This window comes from Alosa alosa, chromosome 14 (assembly GCF_017589495.1).
Source record: "Alosa alosa isolate M-15738 ecotype Scorff River chromosome 14, AALO_Geno_1.1, whole genome shotgun sequence".
Lineage (NCBI taxonomy): Eukaryota > Metazoa > Chordata > Actinopteri > Clupeiformes > Clupeidae > Alosa > Alosa alosa.
Window position 1 is genome coordinate 10,404,987 of NC_063202.1, and position 17,522 is coordinate 10,422,508.

Here is a 17,522-nt window from a genome sequence, read left to right on the forward strand (position 1 = left end):
TTTTTCGTTCCATCAGCCGTTCTGGCCAATGGGCACGGGGTGCGCCCGTGGTTTCCTGGCAGCGTTTGACACGGCCTGGATGGTGAAGAGCTGGGCTCAGGGCAGAGCGCCCATAGAGGTGCTGGCAGAGAGGTGAGCAACACACAACACACACAAATTATTAGAAGAATGCGATGAGAAGGTCGGAGTGGCTGTTCAGAGGTTTAAGCAGCACTACGGAGGTTTATATCAGCTGTTGTAGAATGAATGGGCTTAGTGGTGCAGTAGAAGCATTGTCATCTGACAAACTGTGGTTAGAAACCTAAACATGAATATGCAAGTTCCTGTTGCTTTGGATAAAAGTGTTTCCAGTCAGAGGCTTGGAAAAGCTCAAAGTCAGGAACTGTGCTTCAGTGAACCATTGTGATTGAGTTTGCATTCTCATGTCAAACATGAGAATGCAGGTAATGGTTGGGGCAGTAGGCTACAGAAAAGGGGATGTGGGTTTTGTTTTCATTCCTTTGTTAATGCTAGCTTAACCAAATTATAGCTTTAACGATTAAAAGCTCTAGTCTATGAAATAAAAAAAACATTTCTACAGCAGCAGTATATTAACCAGTCAGCCAACACATTATGTGTTTTCAATTTACTCTCTTTGGGAATTTCAGAGAAAGTCTGTACCGGCTACTACCTCAGACCACACCTGCGAACATCGCCAAAGACTTTGACCAGTATACTGTTGACCCAGGGACGCGTTACCCCAACCTCAATTCAAACTGCGTCAGACCTCACCAGGTGAGCTGAGATATGCTAATGAAATCCTTCCTTTCCCTTCCACGTCCACGTCATGAAAACAATATGCAGATCCAGGAGTGGAAAGTTGTACTACACCTTACTCAAATCTTCTGATGATAAATAGCAACATTTTGCATGTTGGGTATCAGCTAAGCTGGTGCATGTGTTTACTCACAAATCTTGTGGTTGGCGTCTGTGTCGTTTCCTAGGTGCGTCACCTCTACATCAATGGAGAGCTGAAGGCCTGTTCTTTAGAGCGAGCAGCAACAGTGCGCCGCCCCGTCAACCTGTCTAGACGAGGTCAGTCCATTGTTGTTGGCATGTGGGGCTTTTCTAGTGTGGGATAAATGCTGGTTTTACTTGAGAGAATTGTGGATGCCAGTGTCTGCACAGCAGGGGAAGATGCTATTTATTTGATGTTTATGTGACACTGCCTGTGTACACGCTGTAGCCTGCCTGAAATGGGCCTCAGTGGAAACCCTCCCTCCAACATGAGAGAGCAGCACGTTTCAATTAGACATGTGTTTTGGACATCATGGGCCCCACTGGTCGCCAGCTCAAGAATACTATGAGGAGAAAAGGCCCTCTGGAGTCATATTTTTGACAATAGGAGCGAGAGTAACACCGTAATGGATAAAAAGAAGATGATACATCTTCAGATGAACAACCCCCCACACACACACACACACACACACACACACACAAACACACACACACACACACACACACACACACACACACACACACACACATACATACACAAATGTCAGACTTTAAAGAAACTGGAATAAAATAGAGAACCCAACAGCATCAGTCCATAAACATTTGTAAGAGAACAGGATTTGCAGCACCACACATGTGCAGTTCATGAGCAGAACGTGTTTTGGGCATAAGATGGTACTTCTGGTACTTCTGGTACTTGTTCTTGTTGACCGATCTGACTCACTGTGAGCTCAGTCCTCTCCATTTTTCCCACAAATACCCCAAACCTCTTTTGTCTTTTATGGGCCTGTCTGAAGAATGACCTTTCCATTTTCAACGTTAAAAAGAAATCTTAGGGCATGAGAAAAGCTGGATTAGTCTATTATGATTGCTGTGCTTTCTCTCTTTCTTACAGAAGACAGAAATATGCTTTGCAATTTATGCATTTTTTTTATTAGTTACTGAACAGTCACAAACATTAGTGGTTAATGTCAGTTTATTGTGTGAGTTTTTTATTATATTTCAGAGAAACACACACAGCTTTTGACCTTTAACCTACAGTACCTGTCAGCACATCCCCGCCCTTCCTTAACAACGTCATGTTACTCAATGAGAAGCAGGTCTGAACACATCACATACCTCTGCTGCGGTCTACCCTGTTATCTTCTCCCCCTTAACCTACTGTATCACTACAATCACCTGTGCACGCTTATGAGTGGGCCACTGCTCTTCATCACTCATATCCTTATTGTGGGGAGACGGGCACTGACGTAGGAGACGAGATACATCTTTATCTGATGCATAAAGCGTCACAGGCCACAGTTACAACCTTACAAGGAGTTTTTTTTATAGGGGAGTTGTTTTTGCAATGACTCGTGTATGGTTGGATGCAACCTTTGACACAGTGGCATATCGGGAATGCATTAATCATGCACTGGAATGACATTGAGAATTGTGCTATGGTATGACGAAATTTACCATAACATAACAGAAAAGCTGCCAAAAAGGGTGTCTGTATTGGTGTCTGAATACATGTTTCAATGGAGTGTGAGATATGAGGATATGTACTACTACTCCACTGTCTCATGTGAGTGTGTGGTATTGTGTTGACCGATGTCAATGTGTCAATGTGTCTTGTGTGTGTGTGTGTGTGTGTGTGTGTGTGCTCTCCAGAATCCGAGGTGAGGCCTGGCCGGCTGCAGACCTGGTGTCAGAAGCAGACAGATGGCTACCGGGGCGTGAGCGTGTGTGACCTCACTTCCTCCTGGGCCAACGGCCTGGCCCTGTGTGCCCTCATCCACCGCTTCAGGCCCGGCCTCATGTAAGACCCCCACTGCCCGCCGCCCCTCCCCAGGGGCCTGCTGATGTAACACACACCCTGACACTGTTGTGCGCCTTCCAGCTTTAATCTAACCCTATAATTCAGCCCCGACTGCTCGTCTTGACATGTGTGATATACGGTGCTTATAAAAGCTGAGTCTGTGCATGGTGCCGATGAATACCCCATTATCCTGCTCACTTTTATTGTTCATGAGCTCATGGATGCGAATGCCCCGCAGCACGGGCCAAGATGAGATCAGCCATGAAGCGAATGATCAGATGTTTATGTCTCCTCACCACCGCAATTGGTCTCATGATACACATGTGGGCCCCACTGTGAGCGAGTCTCTCTCTGCCTCTTGCCCCCTGGCTGCAGCTCAGAGGCCCGTTTTGTAAAGAGTAAATATGGGCAATGCGTGTGAAGAACACTTTGACCTGTGTCAAGAGTTTTTTTTTTTTTTTCCCACCTCCCCCCTCCTACACACACACACACACACACACACACACACACACACACACACACACACACACACATATATATACACACACACACACACACACACACACACACACACACATACACACACACACACACACACACACACACACACACACACACACACACACACACACACTCACTCGCTCGCCCTCTCGCTCTCTCTCTCTCTCTCAGCTGTTTCCTTATCTCAGTATTTTTCTGAGAGTTGTGAAGGAACCAAGCAACCCGAGGGCCAGGCATTCAGTGTAAAAAGTTCAAAGAGAGTCTGTCTGTGTGCCTGGCAGCGGAGTTGTTTGGAGAGCCTGACATTGACATGTGGTAGAGTTCTCAGTCCTTATCAAGGGTCATTCCTCACATAGTTAGTGTTTCTTAAGACAGACACTCCAGATAGCACTTACCAGTTTCACAACACCCTTAGCTTCCAAACGGCCAAACGGTCAGTGATGTCTCTGTGTCTGCATTTTACGTGGACTTGAGGATTGGGTTGTTTACGTTTTTTGTTTTGTGTTTGCACAATTAAACAACAAGAGGGGTATTTCACAAAACCTAGATAAGGGATTAAGCTGGGATTTTTAGGTTATCCTGGATGAATTTAGCCTTGACTTGGTTTCACAAAAGAGATGGCACATAAGTTACTATGGGGATTTATTCTCTGCACCTAGCCTGGTCCCGACCAGGCTAACAGCCAAGCTAAGTTAATTGTTTTTTCGAAGGTATTTTCAACTATAATATTAAGGTAAATCATACTATGTGCATTCTTTGCAGTGGCAAGCGCTTTCTTAATGATGTTGTGTGCCGAGACAAGGAAGCACTGACACGTAAGTGCATAATGTGAATTTGCATTCAGTTGGTCTACCACGCCTACTTCTGCTGTTTTACAGAAATAGCCATGATTCCCCATTCCAAAAAGGATAACTTTACTTCATTGTTAGTCTATATCAAAAGCGGTTGTTCACTTTGTGTGAATGACGCTATTTTCCGCGTCTTTTTTATTCCAACCGTGGGCACTTTGGAGCAGAAACGAGAACGCGCACACATCCTAAATTCCATACACCTGGCTTGACATAGTCGCTCCTACTCATCCTGGATTGGCATTAGTGAAACGAGTTGAGCTAGGATGACCAGACAACGCTATGTCAAACCTCGCTTTATCACTTATCTTGGATGTCTTAATTCTGCCTTTGTGAAATACCCCTCTGCATATCCAAGTCCTTATCCCTGTTTTTAGGAGCTCTGTTATGCAACTTGGAATGACAGTTGTTGACTGTGCAGGCATGCCTTCAATAGAACATGTATACAGAGTTGTGTATACTGTATGGAGATATGAATAGCCATATACCTCTTGTGTTCATGTAAACGCCATGCTCTGAACATAATCAAAACTGGGATAAGTCCCATAACTGGGATACAGGTTTGCAGGTAAACACAATCAGCATTGCGTCAGTGTTCGTGAACTCTCCATGCACCATGCTCATTGATCCCTGTTTGCCAATCTACCTGCAGAGATTATGATTCGCTCAACGAGGAGGACTGCGCTCAGAACCTGCAGTTGGCCTTTGACGTTTCCGAGCGCGAGTTCGGCATCAAGCCGTTCTCCACCGGCAAGGACTTGGCCGGCGGCCAGGAGCCGGACAAAGTCACCATGGTTACCTACCTGTCCAAGTTTTACGAGCTGTTCAGGGGAACGCCTCTCCCACCCTCAGGTAAATTGCCGCCTCTACACCATCTGGTAACATGCGCTGTGGAAAAGGGCCTCTGCAACACATGCCCCTTCATAGCACTTGATTACAGTATCACTCTCACTCAGGAAGGGATCCCATTCAACAGGAAACCTGCACCACTCTCTCTCAGTAGGTCACGGATCAGTATCTTTCCCCAGCCCAGGGCCACGCTTTACGCAGGACAACTGTGACAAATCTTTTCTCTCTATTGTGCTTTAGACTTAGCTGAGGCGCCTAGCCGGGCAGAGGTGGCGTGGGTGTCGTTGGGGTTTGTTTCCTTCAAGAGACACTTGAGTTATGGAGGCCGGAGAGTGTGAGATTTCATCCAGCCTCCCGTAAAAGAACGGCCTGTTACACAACCCCTATCCGCCATGAAGCGCGGAATGTGAGGACTGCCCATCTGCCCCGCTACAGGTTACCTCAGTAGAGCTAGATGAACAGGGAGACCTATGGAGAACTCTCTCTTCATACCCTTTGTAAAGCACACAAGTACATTTGGCTCTGTGTGACCTAGGAGCGGTCATCGGATCTTCTTCAGTTACAGGCCTTGTCAGTTCCCCTGATCCGTGAGTGCGTTATCAAATAAAAAAGTGTGCTTTCCTTTGATCTGGTATCATGAAACGTTGGTTGCTGTGGTGTCCAGGAAAACATTTGTTTATTAGTGGGCAGATTTCATGAGGAAAGCAGATGGAGTTGGCCTGGACTCTGCTTTCCATTGCAGCATTATAAGGGCCCTTTTTTCTTAATTTGATTTGAACATTTATATTGGCTGTTCACTTTTGTGTGTCATTAATAACAGAGTGCAGTGGAAAGTCATAAAGCTTTAACAGAGGGTCATATATTTTTTTTCTGATGCAGATTCAAGGAGAGAGGGCGATGCTAACGACAATGACTCTTCTCACAAACCCACACGGCCTGTTTACAAATCATTCAGCTTCACACAGCCAAGAAAGCGGATACCAAAGGTAGAGTCAGCACTCACTAGTTCCTTCATACTGTGTGTAAGTGTACTTCAATTGGCTTGGACACGTTTGTGGTGGGATAATATTTCCAATGACTACAGGAACGTTTTGACCAATACTGCCTTTGCGGTTCAAAGAAAACATGGAAAGTAGAATCTCACAGATATCTGATTATGCTGGATTTTTTTGTAGTTTTGGGAGACATTACTGTGACCCTTTTTCACTAAGAGCAGAGATTCAAATGATATTATTCTTATATGTCAGGATGATAAGAAGCTGGAGGAAAATGACCCGACCTACAAGCGAAGACGGAAGATTTGCAGCTATTTAGAAGAGGTTGGTTTCACTCAGTACTCCGTGCCATGTTGTTCCATCTGGCTCTGATTTGATCAAGTCTTATCTGACGGAAATATAGAACTGCCTGGATCAGAATCACAAAAATGAGGTGTACGGCTCATGCTCAATCGAATTGCCGTTTTGTTCACAGGCCACAAATTTTTCCAGTCAGAGTTCGTCGGCAAGTAAAGACGGGCAGGAACTCAAGGAGAACAAGGTGAAGTCCATGGCTACCCAGCTTCTGGCCAAGTTTGAGGAGCGTGCCCCTAGCTGCAGCCTCCGAAGACAGGTGAGAACCATCGGACACGTCTGTCAGACTTGGACTGCTTCCATGATATCAGAGACCACATATTGTTCACTCTTTTGGGAAAAATCCTTGGTGTCAACCAACGCAGGGCCTGAGGATCCTCTGTAGCGTTTGAGAGATGTCGCTCTTCATAACGGCTCTTCTGCTCCATGTCTGTCAAATCCGTAGGGATTTCTGCATGTTTGTCCAGTTTCCTCTCCTTCTTCCACTGTCCACTTTAACCCTTTCCTTTCCTGGCTTCCTCTCCTCTTCTCTGCCGCTGCACCTCAGTCAGAGTTGTGCGCGGTGAGGCCACGGCGGCCTCTCTCCCTCGACATGACCGAAAGCCCCCTGTTTACCCGACCTAAGGAGCCACACCCACCACCTCCACCTCCACCTCCTCCACCCAGGAGACAGGTACAGATCTGCAGCAGCACACTCTCATGCACACAGCAGCCCCTGCTCTCAGTAGGTGAGACGGGAGGTTATGTAATGGGTTTGAGTGCCACAGGCTGGAATTTGCCGGTGAGCTGTAGACTTGCACGAGATGTGTCTGTGTCTGTTGCTGCTGCTGCTGCCCCACCCATGCAGCACACCACTGGGTCTCAAACGCACAGGCTGTCATCCAGCGTGAGGCCATGAGGCCATAGACTTTCTCTCTCCCTCCCTCACTCTCTCTCACTTTCACCCCTCTCACTCTCTCCCCCTCTCTCTCTCTCCCTCACTCTCTCACTTTCACCCCTCTCTCTCTCTATCCCTCCCTCTCACCCCCCCTCTCTCCCTCTCTCTCTATCTATCTCTCCCTCTCTATCTATCTATCTCTCCCTCTCTATCTATCCTATCTCTCACTCTCTCTCTCTATCTATCTCTCTCTCCCTCTCACTCTCTCTCTCCCCTCTCTCTCTCTCTCTCTCTCTCTCTCTCTCTCCTTGTCCCTCCTTTGCTCTCTCTCTCACGTGTGCTGTGTGTTTGCGGTTTCAGTCTGCAGCTGCGGTCAGACGTAAGGAGGAGCGCCGGCCTCCCCCCCCCCTCCCCTCGCCCCAGGCCAGCCCCCTCTTCACTCGCAGGCGGCCCAGACAGGTCGTGCACTCGTACGAGCAGTCGCAGCCCAACTGCGCAGACACAGCTGCTCCACCCGCAAGCGCTGTGGACTCCGCAGACGGGGCCGACTGCCACCCGCTCTCCCCTCACTCGGCCATCATAGCCATAAAGGGGATGATGCAGCGCATGCAGAGGGTGGAGGATGAGATCACCCAGGTGACCTGTCTCTCTCTCTCTCTCTCTCTCTCTCTCTCTCTCTCTCTCTCTCTCTCTCGCTCTCGCTTTCTCTACTGCTGTCTGTCTTCATCTGTCTGGTTTTTCTGACTCTTTACTGTCCACTGCTGCGTTTATGTAGTTTCCATTGAGAATCTGAGAATAGAGAAGAGAATGGACTTACAGTATGGCCTGTTAATTTATGTCCATGGCATGGAAAATCGCCATGTCAGGGGTTGACGTAAACCTTTCCGTTCAGACCTCACTGTCTCTCTTGCCTCTCTCTCTCTCTCTCTTTCTCTCTCTCTCTCTCTCTCTCTCTCCATCTCTCTCTCCCTCCTCCCTCCCTACCCTCTGTGGCGTCCTGCAGAGGAAAGCCCAGACGCAGAATGCTCGAGAGTTTCACAAAAAGAGCATAAAGGAGAAAGCCGTCCACTTGAGCTCTCTGTTCTCCAGCTCCGAGACCTCGGCGGCTCAGGTGACCGTCTTGCAGTGTGCAGCCCACAACCCCACTGAGCGCACCTGTGTTGTTGCATGCGTCTCTCTTTTTTATCACCGCGGCTGGTTTCACTTGTTTTTGTTTTGTTTTGCATTCCACGCTGTTCAGCCAGCACCTTCCCCCTGTGGTCAAGGCCGTCACTGCATCATTTTAGACAATATTTTGCTTGCTCCAAATTACTCATGTGTGATGTATAATAGATCAAATGTTTTTCTTGTGTTAAAATGAGAACTACTAGCGTAGGCTATACAGTGAAAATGACAAATACATAGACTGAAATTCTTAGATATGCAGTATGCATGCAGTTAGCTGTTTTCAGCTTTTGGCATGTCCATTGATAAGTTGCATGCACCTGTGTTGAATTAGGACTGTGAAGGTTGGACTGGACTACTCTGAAAAGGGAATAGATCATTTTTGGTTCTGGATCATATCAGAAATGAAAGAAGGAAAATCTCACACCTGTAAGCTTTGTGCCGTGTGCTTTAGGTTGATTGTTGCTAGCATGAGGACATGGTGTTCTGTGTGTATTTAATCACCTGTTCTGTTTTTATAGCGCAAGTCTATAAATGCTTGTTTACGTCAAGGCTCGCTACAAAGCTCATTTTTTAACCAATCTTAACGCCCAGAAAAAACTTCATTAGACAACCACTAGTTTCAGGAGAACCCATTAAAAATAAATGGTCTCTCGTTGTTCCATTGCGTAGTTTATAATCCCCACCGAGGCTGAAGCCTGCAGAAGCCATCACCGAGGTGTGCCTCGCCTGCTGACCCCATCCTGCTAAACTGAGTGGAAGCTCACATCCTCAAGTCTCATAGAGTGAGACGGAGGTATGGAGAGAGGGAAGGACAGAGAGAGGGAAAGAGGGAGAGGTATAGGCAGGGAAGGACAGAGAGGGAGAGGTATAGGCAGGGAAGGACAGAGAGAGGGAGAGAGGGAGAGGGGAGGTATAGGCAGGGAAGGACAGAGAGAGGGAGGGAGAGGTATAGGCAGGGAAGGACAGAGAGGGAGAGGGGAGGTACTGTATGAGGTATGGTTACCTTTGGGGCTTTGTTGTAGGAACCCTGGTGCTTTAACATAGGCTGCAGGGAAAGCCATCAGCCATCAGGTTTCCAGCGCTGCCAGAAGATGACTTTTACTCCCTGTCACTCAGAGCAGACAAAGGGAAGAGTCCAGGGTTTCAGGTCATCAGATCTTTGCTCAAAATGGCAGACAAAAGTTGTTTGGCAGGTGCCTCGGAGAAGGTCACTAGTCCACCCGGATGGGGAGCCAGGTCTCAGACTTTACAATGGAGCCTGTTGGGTTATCAGCTGAGAGAGCAGCTGGATGGGGACTTTGTCTTTATTGCTGCACCAAGTCAGTTAGGCCAGCAGGACACATGGTAGAGGAGTGCAGGGAGTATGCATGGGTTGTAATGTGGGACTGCACATTTGTTAGAGCTTCACATCTGTTTGATGAGACGTTGTCTGCATGTGTTTTGGCCTCCCCCTACCAATATAGGGTGTGTGTATGATGAGGAATATCAGAAATTGATGCAATTAGTATCCAGGATGGGGAAACAGGTTTGAGTCTTTACAGGGGGACATCTACAATTACTTAATGAGTAATAGGTTAACACACACACACACACACACACACACACACACACACACACACACACACACACACACACACACCTCACAAACATAAATACACCATGCAAGCACATAAACATCATACAAACACATGACTCAAGTGTACTGCAGGCCAGGGCAGGAAGACTCCATCATTAACCCCATCATAGGCTCCTGGTGGTAGTAGTGCCTTTCCCCTCTAACACTGCTGTCTGTCTCTGACTCTTCTCTCCTCTCTGCTGTCCATGGGGGCCTCCTCCTCCTCACCTCCTTCTCCTCTGCTCCGGACAGCCTGACTCCTCTGCTCCGCCGCTGCCTCCTAACTCCGACAGCCAGCTAACTCCCAAAATAACTCCGGCAATAACTCCACTCCTGCCCCTTGTGCCAGAATGCCCTGCTTCCTCCTGCCCCCCTCCTCTTCCTCTTCCTCCTTCCTCTTCTCCTCCCGCTCCTCCTGCTCCCACTTTCATATCCTCCACATTCTGTCTGCTGAAGCAGCCGCAGCAGGTAAAGGATCCACCCCCCCACTCATGGACCAGTCTCTCCATCTTTAACCCTCCCTGGAACACTTCATCTTTTCATCATTAACCACAGTGTCATCTCTCTTCTTCATTTCTTTGCTCACGGCACATGTTCGATGGGGAAATAACACTAAACCCAGAGGCCACAAGAATTAGATATGCAGCTTTGTAGAAACACAGCTCAGAGACAAGCAGTCAATGACATTCGGATGGTGAGTGCCCCTCCAAGTGCCTCAAAGCCACATGCATGCTCTCTGTGTAGATGATGTTATTGTAACATGCATGGTTATCCGTCGTAGTTTGTGGTACTGTATTCAAGCTTCTAAACTATACTTTAAAAGCTGAAATCTGAAGTGTTGTTATTCTACAAGTGTTGTTATTCTACTTACATATCAGAACTTTAATGCATTGCTTCACAGCATCATGCTGTTTATGTTGCTTTACAACAGAAAAGAGTGGGTGATGAGCAGATATGATCTTGTTTTGATTTCAGCGTAGAGCCAACACATCCCATTTTACGCTCCACAAGCAAATAGAAACACCCCAGTCAAAGCAGGAGCCTGCTGCTCCCAAGCAGGTATTTCTGTCACCGTGTTCGTGTGTCCATGCGCTTGCCATCAGTGCCTGCAGAGCGCACAGCCCCCAAAGGAAGCTCTTGCATGCCAGTGTGTGCTGTGATTTTTTTTTGGCCAAGCCCAAGCCACAGGTTTAGATTAGCCAGCGAGTCTCTGGGAACATCAAAGGGAGGGAAGTTTATTATTGTGGTGCTGCTCCTTATGGGACTGTCTGCCCCAAAGACACACACACACACACACACACACACACACACACACACACCCCTCCTCAGGGGTAGATTCCTGATCAGGATCAGGCCATAGGGACACACAGGACCCTAAACCACTCCAACATTCCCCCGTTTCCACAATAGCACAACATTCCAGGCAGTCTTGGCATTGCTAGAAATGGTTTGAAATTGAAATCTGTTTGATGGGTAAACTGATGGGTGGGTGGAGGGGTGAGGATTGCTGCAAGTTAGAATCAAATGGCCTTGGAAGGAAGAGTGGTTTGGGATCACAGGGTCAAATCTGAGGCATGCTTCTAACGCTGGGTGAAAAAAATAATGTGGGTCCATCTGAGTGGGAGGAAAACATCTGAGCACTTTGGGATCAGTATCTTTTACTGATATCTAACCACATGCTGCATGCAAACAGGTGTTGAGCCCAGTTGTGTTTCCAATTCAAATTCCTCTGCTGACTTACTTCCTCTGCTGTCTGGTTTGTCTGAACTAACCTCCTGATAGTGTCTGGTTTATCTGAACTAACCCCTGATACTGTCTGCATCAAAGATGTCTCTGTTCCTTTCTTCTTCTCTCACTCCCTCTTTTCCTCCCTACTCTGTGTCTGTCTGCGTCCGTCAGCGCACGGTGGGGAAGGTGTCTCTGGTGGTAGGAGCCAGGGCTGAGACTATAGCCTCTCTCTATGAGAGCGATCACAGGCCCAAGGCCAACAGTCCTCCTACCTCCCCGGTAAGCAGTGATCTGTGTGTGCGTGTGTGTGTATGCAAGCGTATGCATGTGCTTGTTTAATATGATAAATATCCTTGTCAGGACTAGCAGAAATATCTTATGTAGGGGAACTGGCTTCAGGCACAGAAGGAGTTAGATAAATATGGTGGGATTGTAACTTCCTGAACTTTTCCTCACCTGGCTGGCAGGTTATTGCAGCCTTGGGCTTTGTGGTGTTAGCGTGCCGAGTGTTACCTTACCGCATGTGGCTGTGTGTGTGTGTGTGTGTGTAGGCCACAGAGGATGTGTTCCAGGTTAGTTTTCACACTCTCAGTGGCACATGAGGGGCAGCGTCACCCTCCAGCTGTACAGGAGTATGTGTGTGTGGGGGGTGAGTAAGGCGGTTCTGTGGGAAACGGGACGGTAGTTTGTTCATAAGGGAAACATCAAATTCAACCAGGGTGACCCTCTGGAAAAACTGACTCAACCTGCCCTTGTGTGTGTGAATGCTTCCTGTTTTTTTTTTTTTTTTTTTTTCAAAAATCTGTTTCCTGGATGGCCACGGCAGAGTATTTCAGCACGTTGAGGAGGGAAGTCTGCCTCCACATTATTCTACTCTGCCCACAGTGATTAAACAGATGGCACCCTCCTGAACTCTCCCAGGCCAGGCCAGGCCAGGCAGAGCCAGATCAAACATCAATAAAGTTACTGTGTCATATAACTCGCCCTCTCTCTCTCTCTCTCTGTCTCGTTCTCTCTCTCCCCCCTCACAGGGCTCCTTCCGTAGGGAGTTAGGTGGCAGCGAGTTATGTCACGCCTGTAACAGACGGGTCTATGTTGTGGAGAGAATCAGTGCTGAGGGCTTGTTCTTCCACAGAGAGTGTTTCCGCTGTGACACATGCAGTGCTTCGTTAAGCCAGGGAAGACATGCCTTCGATTCTGAAACTGGTGAGTCACAGATCAGACTTGTGCAAAATTCCAGAATTGAATTGAAACTGGCTCTTAAATTCCAATTCAATTCTTGAATTTCACTTGCATTTCAATTGAGGTAGCAAACAGGAAGCAGAATTGTAATTTGAATTGTGCACAACCCTGTCACAGATGCCACACCTGAAAAATGCCCCAGTGTATCAGTTATGATGTAATTTATTGCTATTTGTAGGTCTTCATTTATGCTCTTTCCTCAGGCAAGCTGTACTGCAAACTGCACTTTGCGCAACGCACATCCGGTGTGAAGCGAGAGAGAGCTTTTGGTCTGCACATGGTAACTGACCTCCACCTCATCAATCACATAGCACGTCTTCCTCTTCCTCTCCATATCTGATGCCTGACCGGTGTGTATGCATCTCTGTTTCCAGAGAAACCACGGCACAGATGTCCAGGATGGCCCTGAGACGGACGGTTCCAGTGTGGGCAACAGCGCGCGGCAGTCTCCAGGTACCCTGGGCTCGCTGCTCAGGAAGAGCCTGAGCTGGCCTGTGCACGTGACGCGGGCCGTGTGTGCCGTGCCCCGCCGCCTGTCCTGCTGGCTACGTGGTGCCGCCCAGGCCACGCGCGTCCACCTCTGGGCCCACGCAGAGGACTATGGCTTCCTGTACGAGCTGCTGAGCGTGGGCCTGCCCCTGATGGGCATCCAGATGGAGGTTTTGCTCCACATGTACGCCGAGCTCGAGCGCGGCGCTGATGCGGCCCCCGGCCCTGGGCCACTGTCCCCCCAGACCCTTGTACAGTGGGCCCAACAGCAGCTGGGCCTCACGCCCACTTAAAAAAGAATGGAACTCCCATGATCCTCTGGGGCTCCATGCCATTTTAGAGCTTTCATTCGCGTTTCCTCAACGCATGTTTGAACTGCATGCTGGTATTGATGATGGCTGGCCACTGTGTATATACCTGTAAACAAGTTTGTTTGTTTTTTTCCTAACAATCTGCTCAAAGCAGGCCGTAGTTTGCTCTTAAGGTAATTTCAAGAAAATTAAAGACAATTAGCAAGTGCCTGATGTAAAACATATGTTTCACGTCCTAGGATTGATGTGTGTGTGTAGCGCGATATGCCTGAAGAATCTAAATGTACATCCTTACATCCAAATCTCCTTTCTGAATCTATCTGATGAGTTGCTCAGGACAACTCCTCCAGATGTGTTTTCAGTGCTTTTACTTCAGGTTACTGTAGTCCCAGTCTTTCTGAACATTGTGAATAATGCACAATGTCTTGAAGCACTTTATAATGGTGGTCTGTCCTGGCCCGTGCATGTGCCTGTTTGAGAGATTGTTTTTATGAATTTGTTGTGTGCAGATAAGAATGATGAGATTTGTGCAAATGCTGTACGTTTACTAAACCCAATAGAACTCAGCAGGAGAGGCAGTGTGTGCCTGTAAGGCCATGTGCAATGAAAATGCCAAAACAGGGTTTCATCTTTTAAGCCATTCACTGCCAAATCTTCCTTTAACAGGTTTACATTTGTGTGTGTGGATGTGTGTGTTACAATCTTCCGTTAGAAAACATATGAGAAGTATCTTCCATCTCAAACATGCTGTACCATTGAATTGTAACACTTTTTTTATTTGACTTTTTTTCCCCCCCAAACTATAATTTTGCTGACTTGTGCAGTTGTGCCTGTACGTTTGTGTTCTTGAAATGCAGCTGGATGAAAGTAGGCCTGTGGGATCTCTCTGACTGGCATACCCTTGGTGCCATCTCTTTTCCAGTCCATGTAAAGATGACCCAGGTTCAGAGAAGGATGAGTTTCATACCCTCTTCTCTTTGCAGGACAGAGTTAGAAATTGACGAAAAAAGGTGCACTGAGCACCTTCATCGTCTGCTTGATTTCTGACAGCAGAGAGAAGAACGGCAGAATTAACATTGCTCATCTTCATCCTCTGAATCTGGTTCATCAGTAGTTTTAAAGGCATGTCATTCCACTGCTGTCACTCACCCGATCGAGTACTTGTATGCATGAACAACACAATTGCATGTATGAAAGAGCACCTTATATGCCATGTACCCCAAAGACAATGGAGACGCTGTAGAAATGAACTGCTTTTCACCAAAGATCTTGTTAGATTTCTGGTGTTCTCCACATTTATACACTGAACAGTTAAGCTTATTGACTGAAACCCATCACTGGCTGGACACAGTTTTACTCCTACCAGTGTGACGTGTCCGATATGTGAAGAGTTAAGCAGTGACAGTTTACATCCATGATATTTTATATGGTAATAAGCATTTATTTGTAAACGTACACATTTAGGGAGAATTTTTCACTGACATGTTTCTCACTGATTTAACTAAAACATGCGTGTGATGTCCTTTTCTCTCTTGCTGTTGCTCTTTGCTAGCTTTCTGTCCATGTCGTCATGTCTTTCTTTTATTTTTTTCTTCTTTGATTCACTTTTAGTCTTTTTCCAAGTTCCCTACGTTGACACCTCTGAGTCTGAATCATGTCAGCCCTGAAGGTGATCAACTCTGCATGGTCACCTGGCGTTGTGTAGTGGTCCCTCTCATCATAAGAAAGCATGATCAGCTTTCTATACTGTTCAGCACCTACTGTTCGGTCCACATACAACCTTTCACCTCACTATTTCCAAAACTAAAATGTTTGTTCATTCCATTGCCTCGCATTTCAAGTGTGTTTTGGCATGCCTGTATTTCATTCTGATGGGGTGCAGTGCTTTTTGAGTGCATGTTCATTCTAAATTCTGCAAGAAAAAATGCTGGCCTTTTTTAACTGTCTCCTATTTTCTATATTTCTCTGTCTTTTATGTTTGTCTTCTCTATTTCAGAATCCGTTACTCTTTCTGAAACCCGTTCAAGAGCTCCTTAGTCCTTGTCCTCTTGACAAGTTGGGATTCATGTACCTGAGTGGACTGTAGTTTAAGTGGCACCTTTTATCTGACATGTTGTAAAACTGTATAAAGTTATTTCAAGTGAAACTTGTATTTTCCAAATGGAAATGTGCATATTAATTTCTTTATAATATTCAAAGCAATGCACACATACAATAAATGAACTGACTTGTTTTAGTTTGCAGTATTTCCTTTTTTATGTTTCTCACAAGAGGGTCTTGCTATATCTTTCTAATGATGGTGTATATTCAGAAAGCACATAATATGCAGATGTCTATAATTCAAATACAATTCAAAGTGCTACAAAGTCTGGATTATGTAACAACTGCATTGCGCAGCAGGTTCTGATGTTTTTTAATGTCAAGTAAGTCATTTCTGTAAAATCTTCTAATTAATTCTGATGGTAAATGATCATGTAAAGGAGAGATCAACACAACTAACATTCCCTCTGGCCACCAAGGCTATACTGTTTAGCCTGCTTGGAAACCCACAATCAAATTACAGCAGTTTGGAAGCTAGCTAGCTTTTATAAAAGCCTATTATTGTTGCTGTTTACAAGGCTATTTGGTTGGTTGGTTGGTTAACTCCCTAGTTTTAAACAAAACTCCATAATGCCTCTTTACAAGTCTGTATCATCATTGTCCTCTCTGGCATCATCTTAATCTTATGTAGTGTTGTAATGTCATGTCAGGGCAGATTAGCGACCCCTGAACATTCTTTCCCATCCCTGATAGTAGCTGCAGGAGGCCAGTGTGTGGACAGAGTCAGCTCCAACCGCACTCGGAACCGATAAGGCCAGAGTTCCTAAGTGGATGTGGACGAGAGCTGCCGCTTAAAAATGACCCGTCAAAACCTAAGAGGGGATGTTTGGGCAGTGAGGTCACCAGTCGCATATCGTAACCACGCAGCACTCGTTGACGTAAACCTCCTATATAACACATACTTGGCCGATAAGGCTCTTCCACAGGGGGTTGTCAATACCATATGTGGGCTCCATCCCTGCTTTGTATCTTATTTCGGCCCACATGCTGAAACCACCCCATACCTGGTTATCATTACTCTAGCAAATTCTGTAGGAATCCCTTAACATAATATCTTATCTTGCCTAATCATTTATTTTATAACTCGTAAGTAACTAGTAGAGGGTAATCAGACTGTTGGATTCTCAATGAAATCCCACTACTGTGTGTTTGCATCATTAACTCTTAAAACTAGTTCTAATGGTTTGCATTTACCTGCACACTCTTTTGAAATGAGAGGGGAATGAATGGAGTTATTTTAGAGTTCTTGGACTTGAGCTGAACTCCTGCACAGAGTACATTTCCTCTCGTGGGATATGGACCTGTGAGGGAAATGCATTCTTGGGTTATGAAGTGACTGTGTGCATGCCATGTCAGGCCACTCATAAAGAAGACAAGAGCTCTCATGTGATTTATTATAGGCGATGTGGAGCTCCAGGCATATCAGACTACATGACATGCTTCTCTGTAGTGTCACGGCCCAGTCACGATTTGTCATCGGCAAAACTAGCTGGGTGCCTCAGTGACTAAAGGCTGCTGTATGTTTAAACGTCTCAAGAAAGATCCCCTCAGGCTGAGAAACAATGGGCAAGGTAAGCATGTCATATACTGTACATACATGTGTATACAGACAGTGGTCAAATTAATACATCAGCAGATAGATAAATAGA

General features: G+C 46.4%; 1 protein-coding gene across 15 annotated transcripts in view; it reads left to right on the forward strand.

The window, feature by feature from the left end:
* mical2a (microtubule associated monooxygenase, calponin and LIM domain containing 2a) overlaps positions 1–16,009 on the forward strand; it is a 39,367-nt gene extending 23,358 nt beyond the window's left edge. For 2 of the 15 annotated variants that reach the window (XM_048262210.1, XM_048262208.1), the window contains 18 exons: positions 17–132; positions 648–774; positions 984–1,074; positions 2,650–2,797; positions 4,799–4,998; positions 5,875–5,981; positions 6,243–6,314; positions 6,466–6,603; positions 6,892–7,017; positions 7,582–7,857; positions 8,225–8,332; positions 10,256–10,471; positions 10,626–10,697; positions 10,979–11,062; positions 11,903–12,010; positions 12,763–12,937; positions 13,177–13,253; positions 13,348–16,009. In XM_048262210.1, coding sequence (XP_048118167.1) covers positions 17–132; positions 648–774; positions 984–1,074; positions 2,650–2,797; positions 4,799–4,998; positions 5,875–5,981; positions 6,243–6,314; positions 6,466–6,603; positions 6,892–7,017; positions 7,582–7,857; positions 8,225–8,332; positions 10,256–10,471; positions 10,626–10,697; positions 10,979–11,062; positions 11,903–12,010; positions 12,763–12,937; positions 13,177–13,253; positions 13,348–13,755 — 2,649 coding nt within the window. In that variant the 3' untranslated portion in view covers positions 13,756–16,009. Of the gene's footprint in view, positions 1–16; positions 133–647; positions 775–983; positions 1,075–2,649; positions 2,798–4,798; positions 4,999–5,874; positions 5,982–6,242; positions 6,315–6,465; positions 6,604–6,891; positions 7,324–7,581; positions 7,858–8,224; positions 8,333–8,719; positions 9,266–10,255; positions 10,749–10,978; positions 11,063–11,902; positions 12,011–12,762; positions 12,938–13,176; positions 13,254–13,347 lie in introns of those variants that run through there. The other 13 variants (XM_048262212.1, XR_007195595.1, XM_048262215.1 and 10 more) reach the window with 13 other exon arrangements.
* Positions 16,010–17,522: the final 1,513 nt, after the last annotated feature.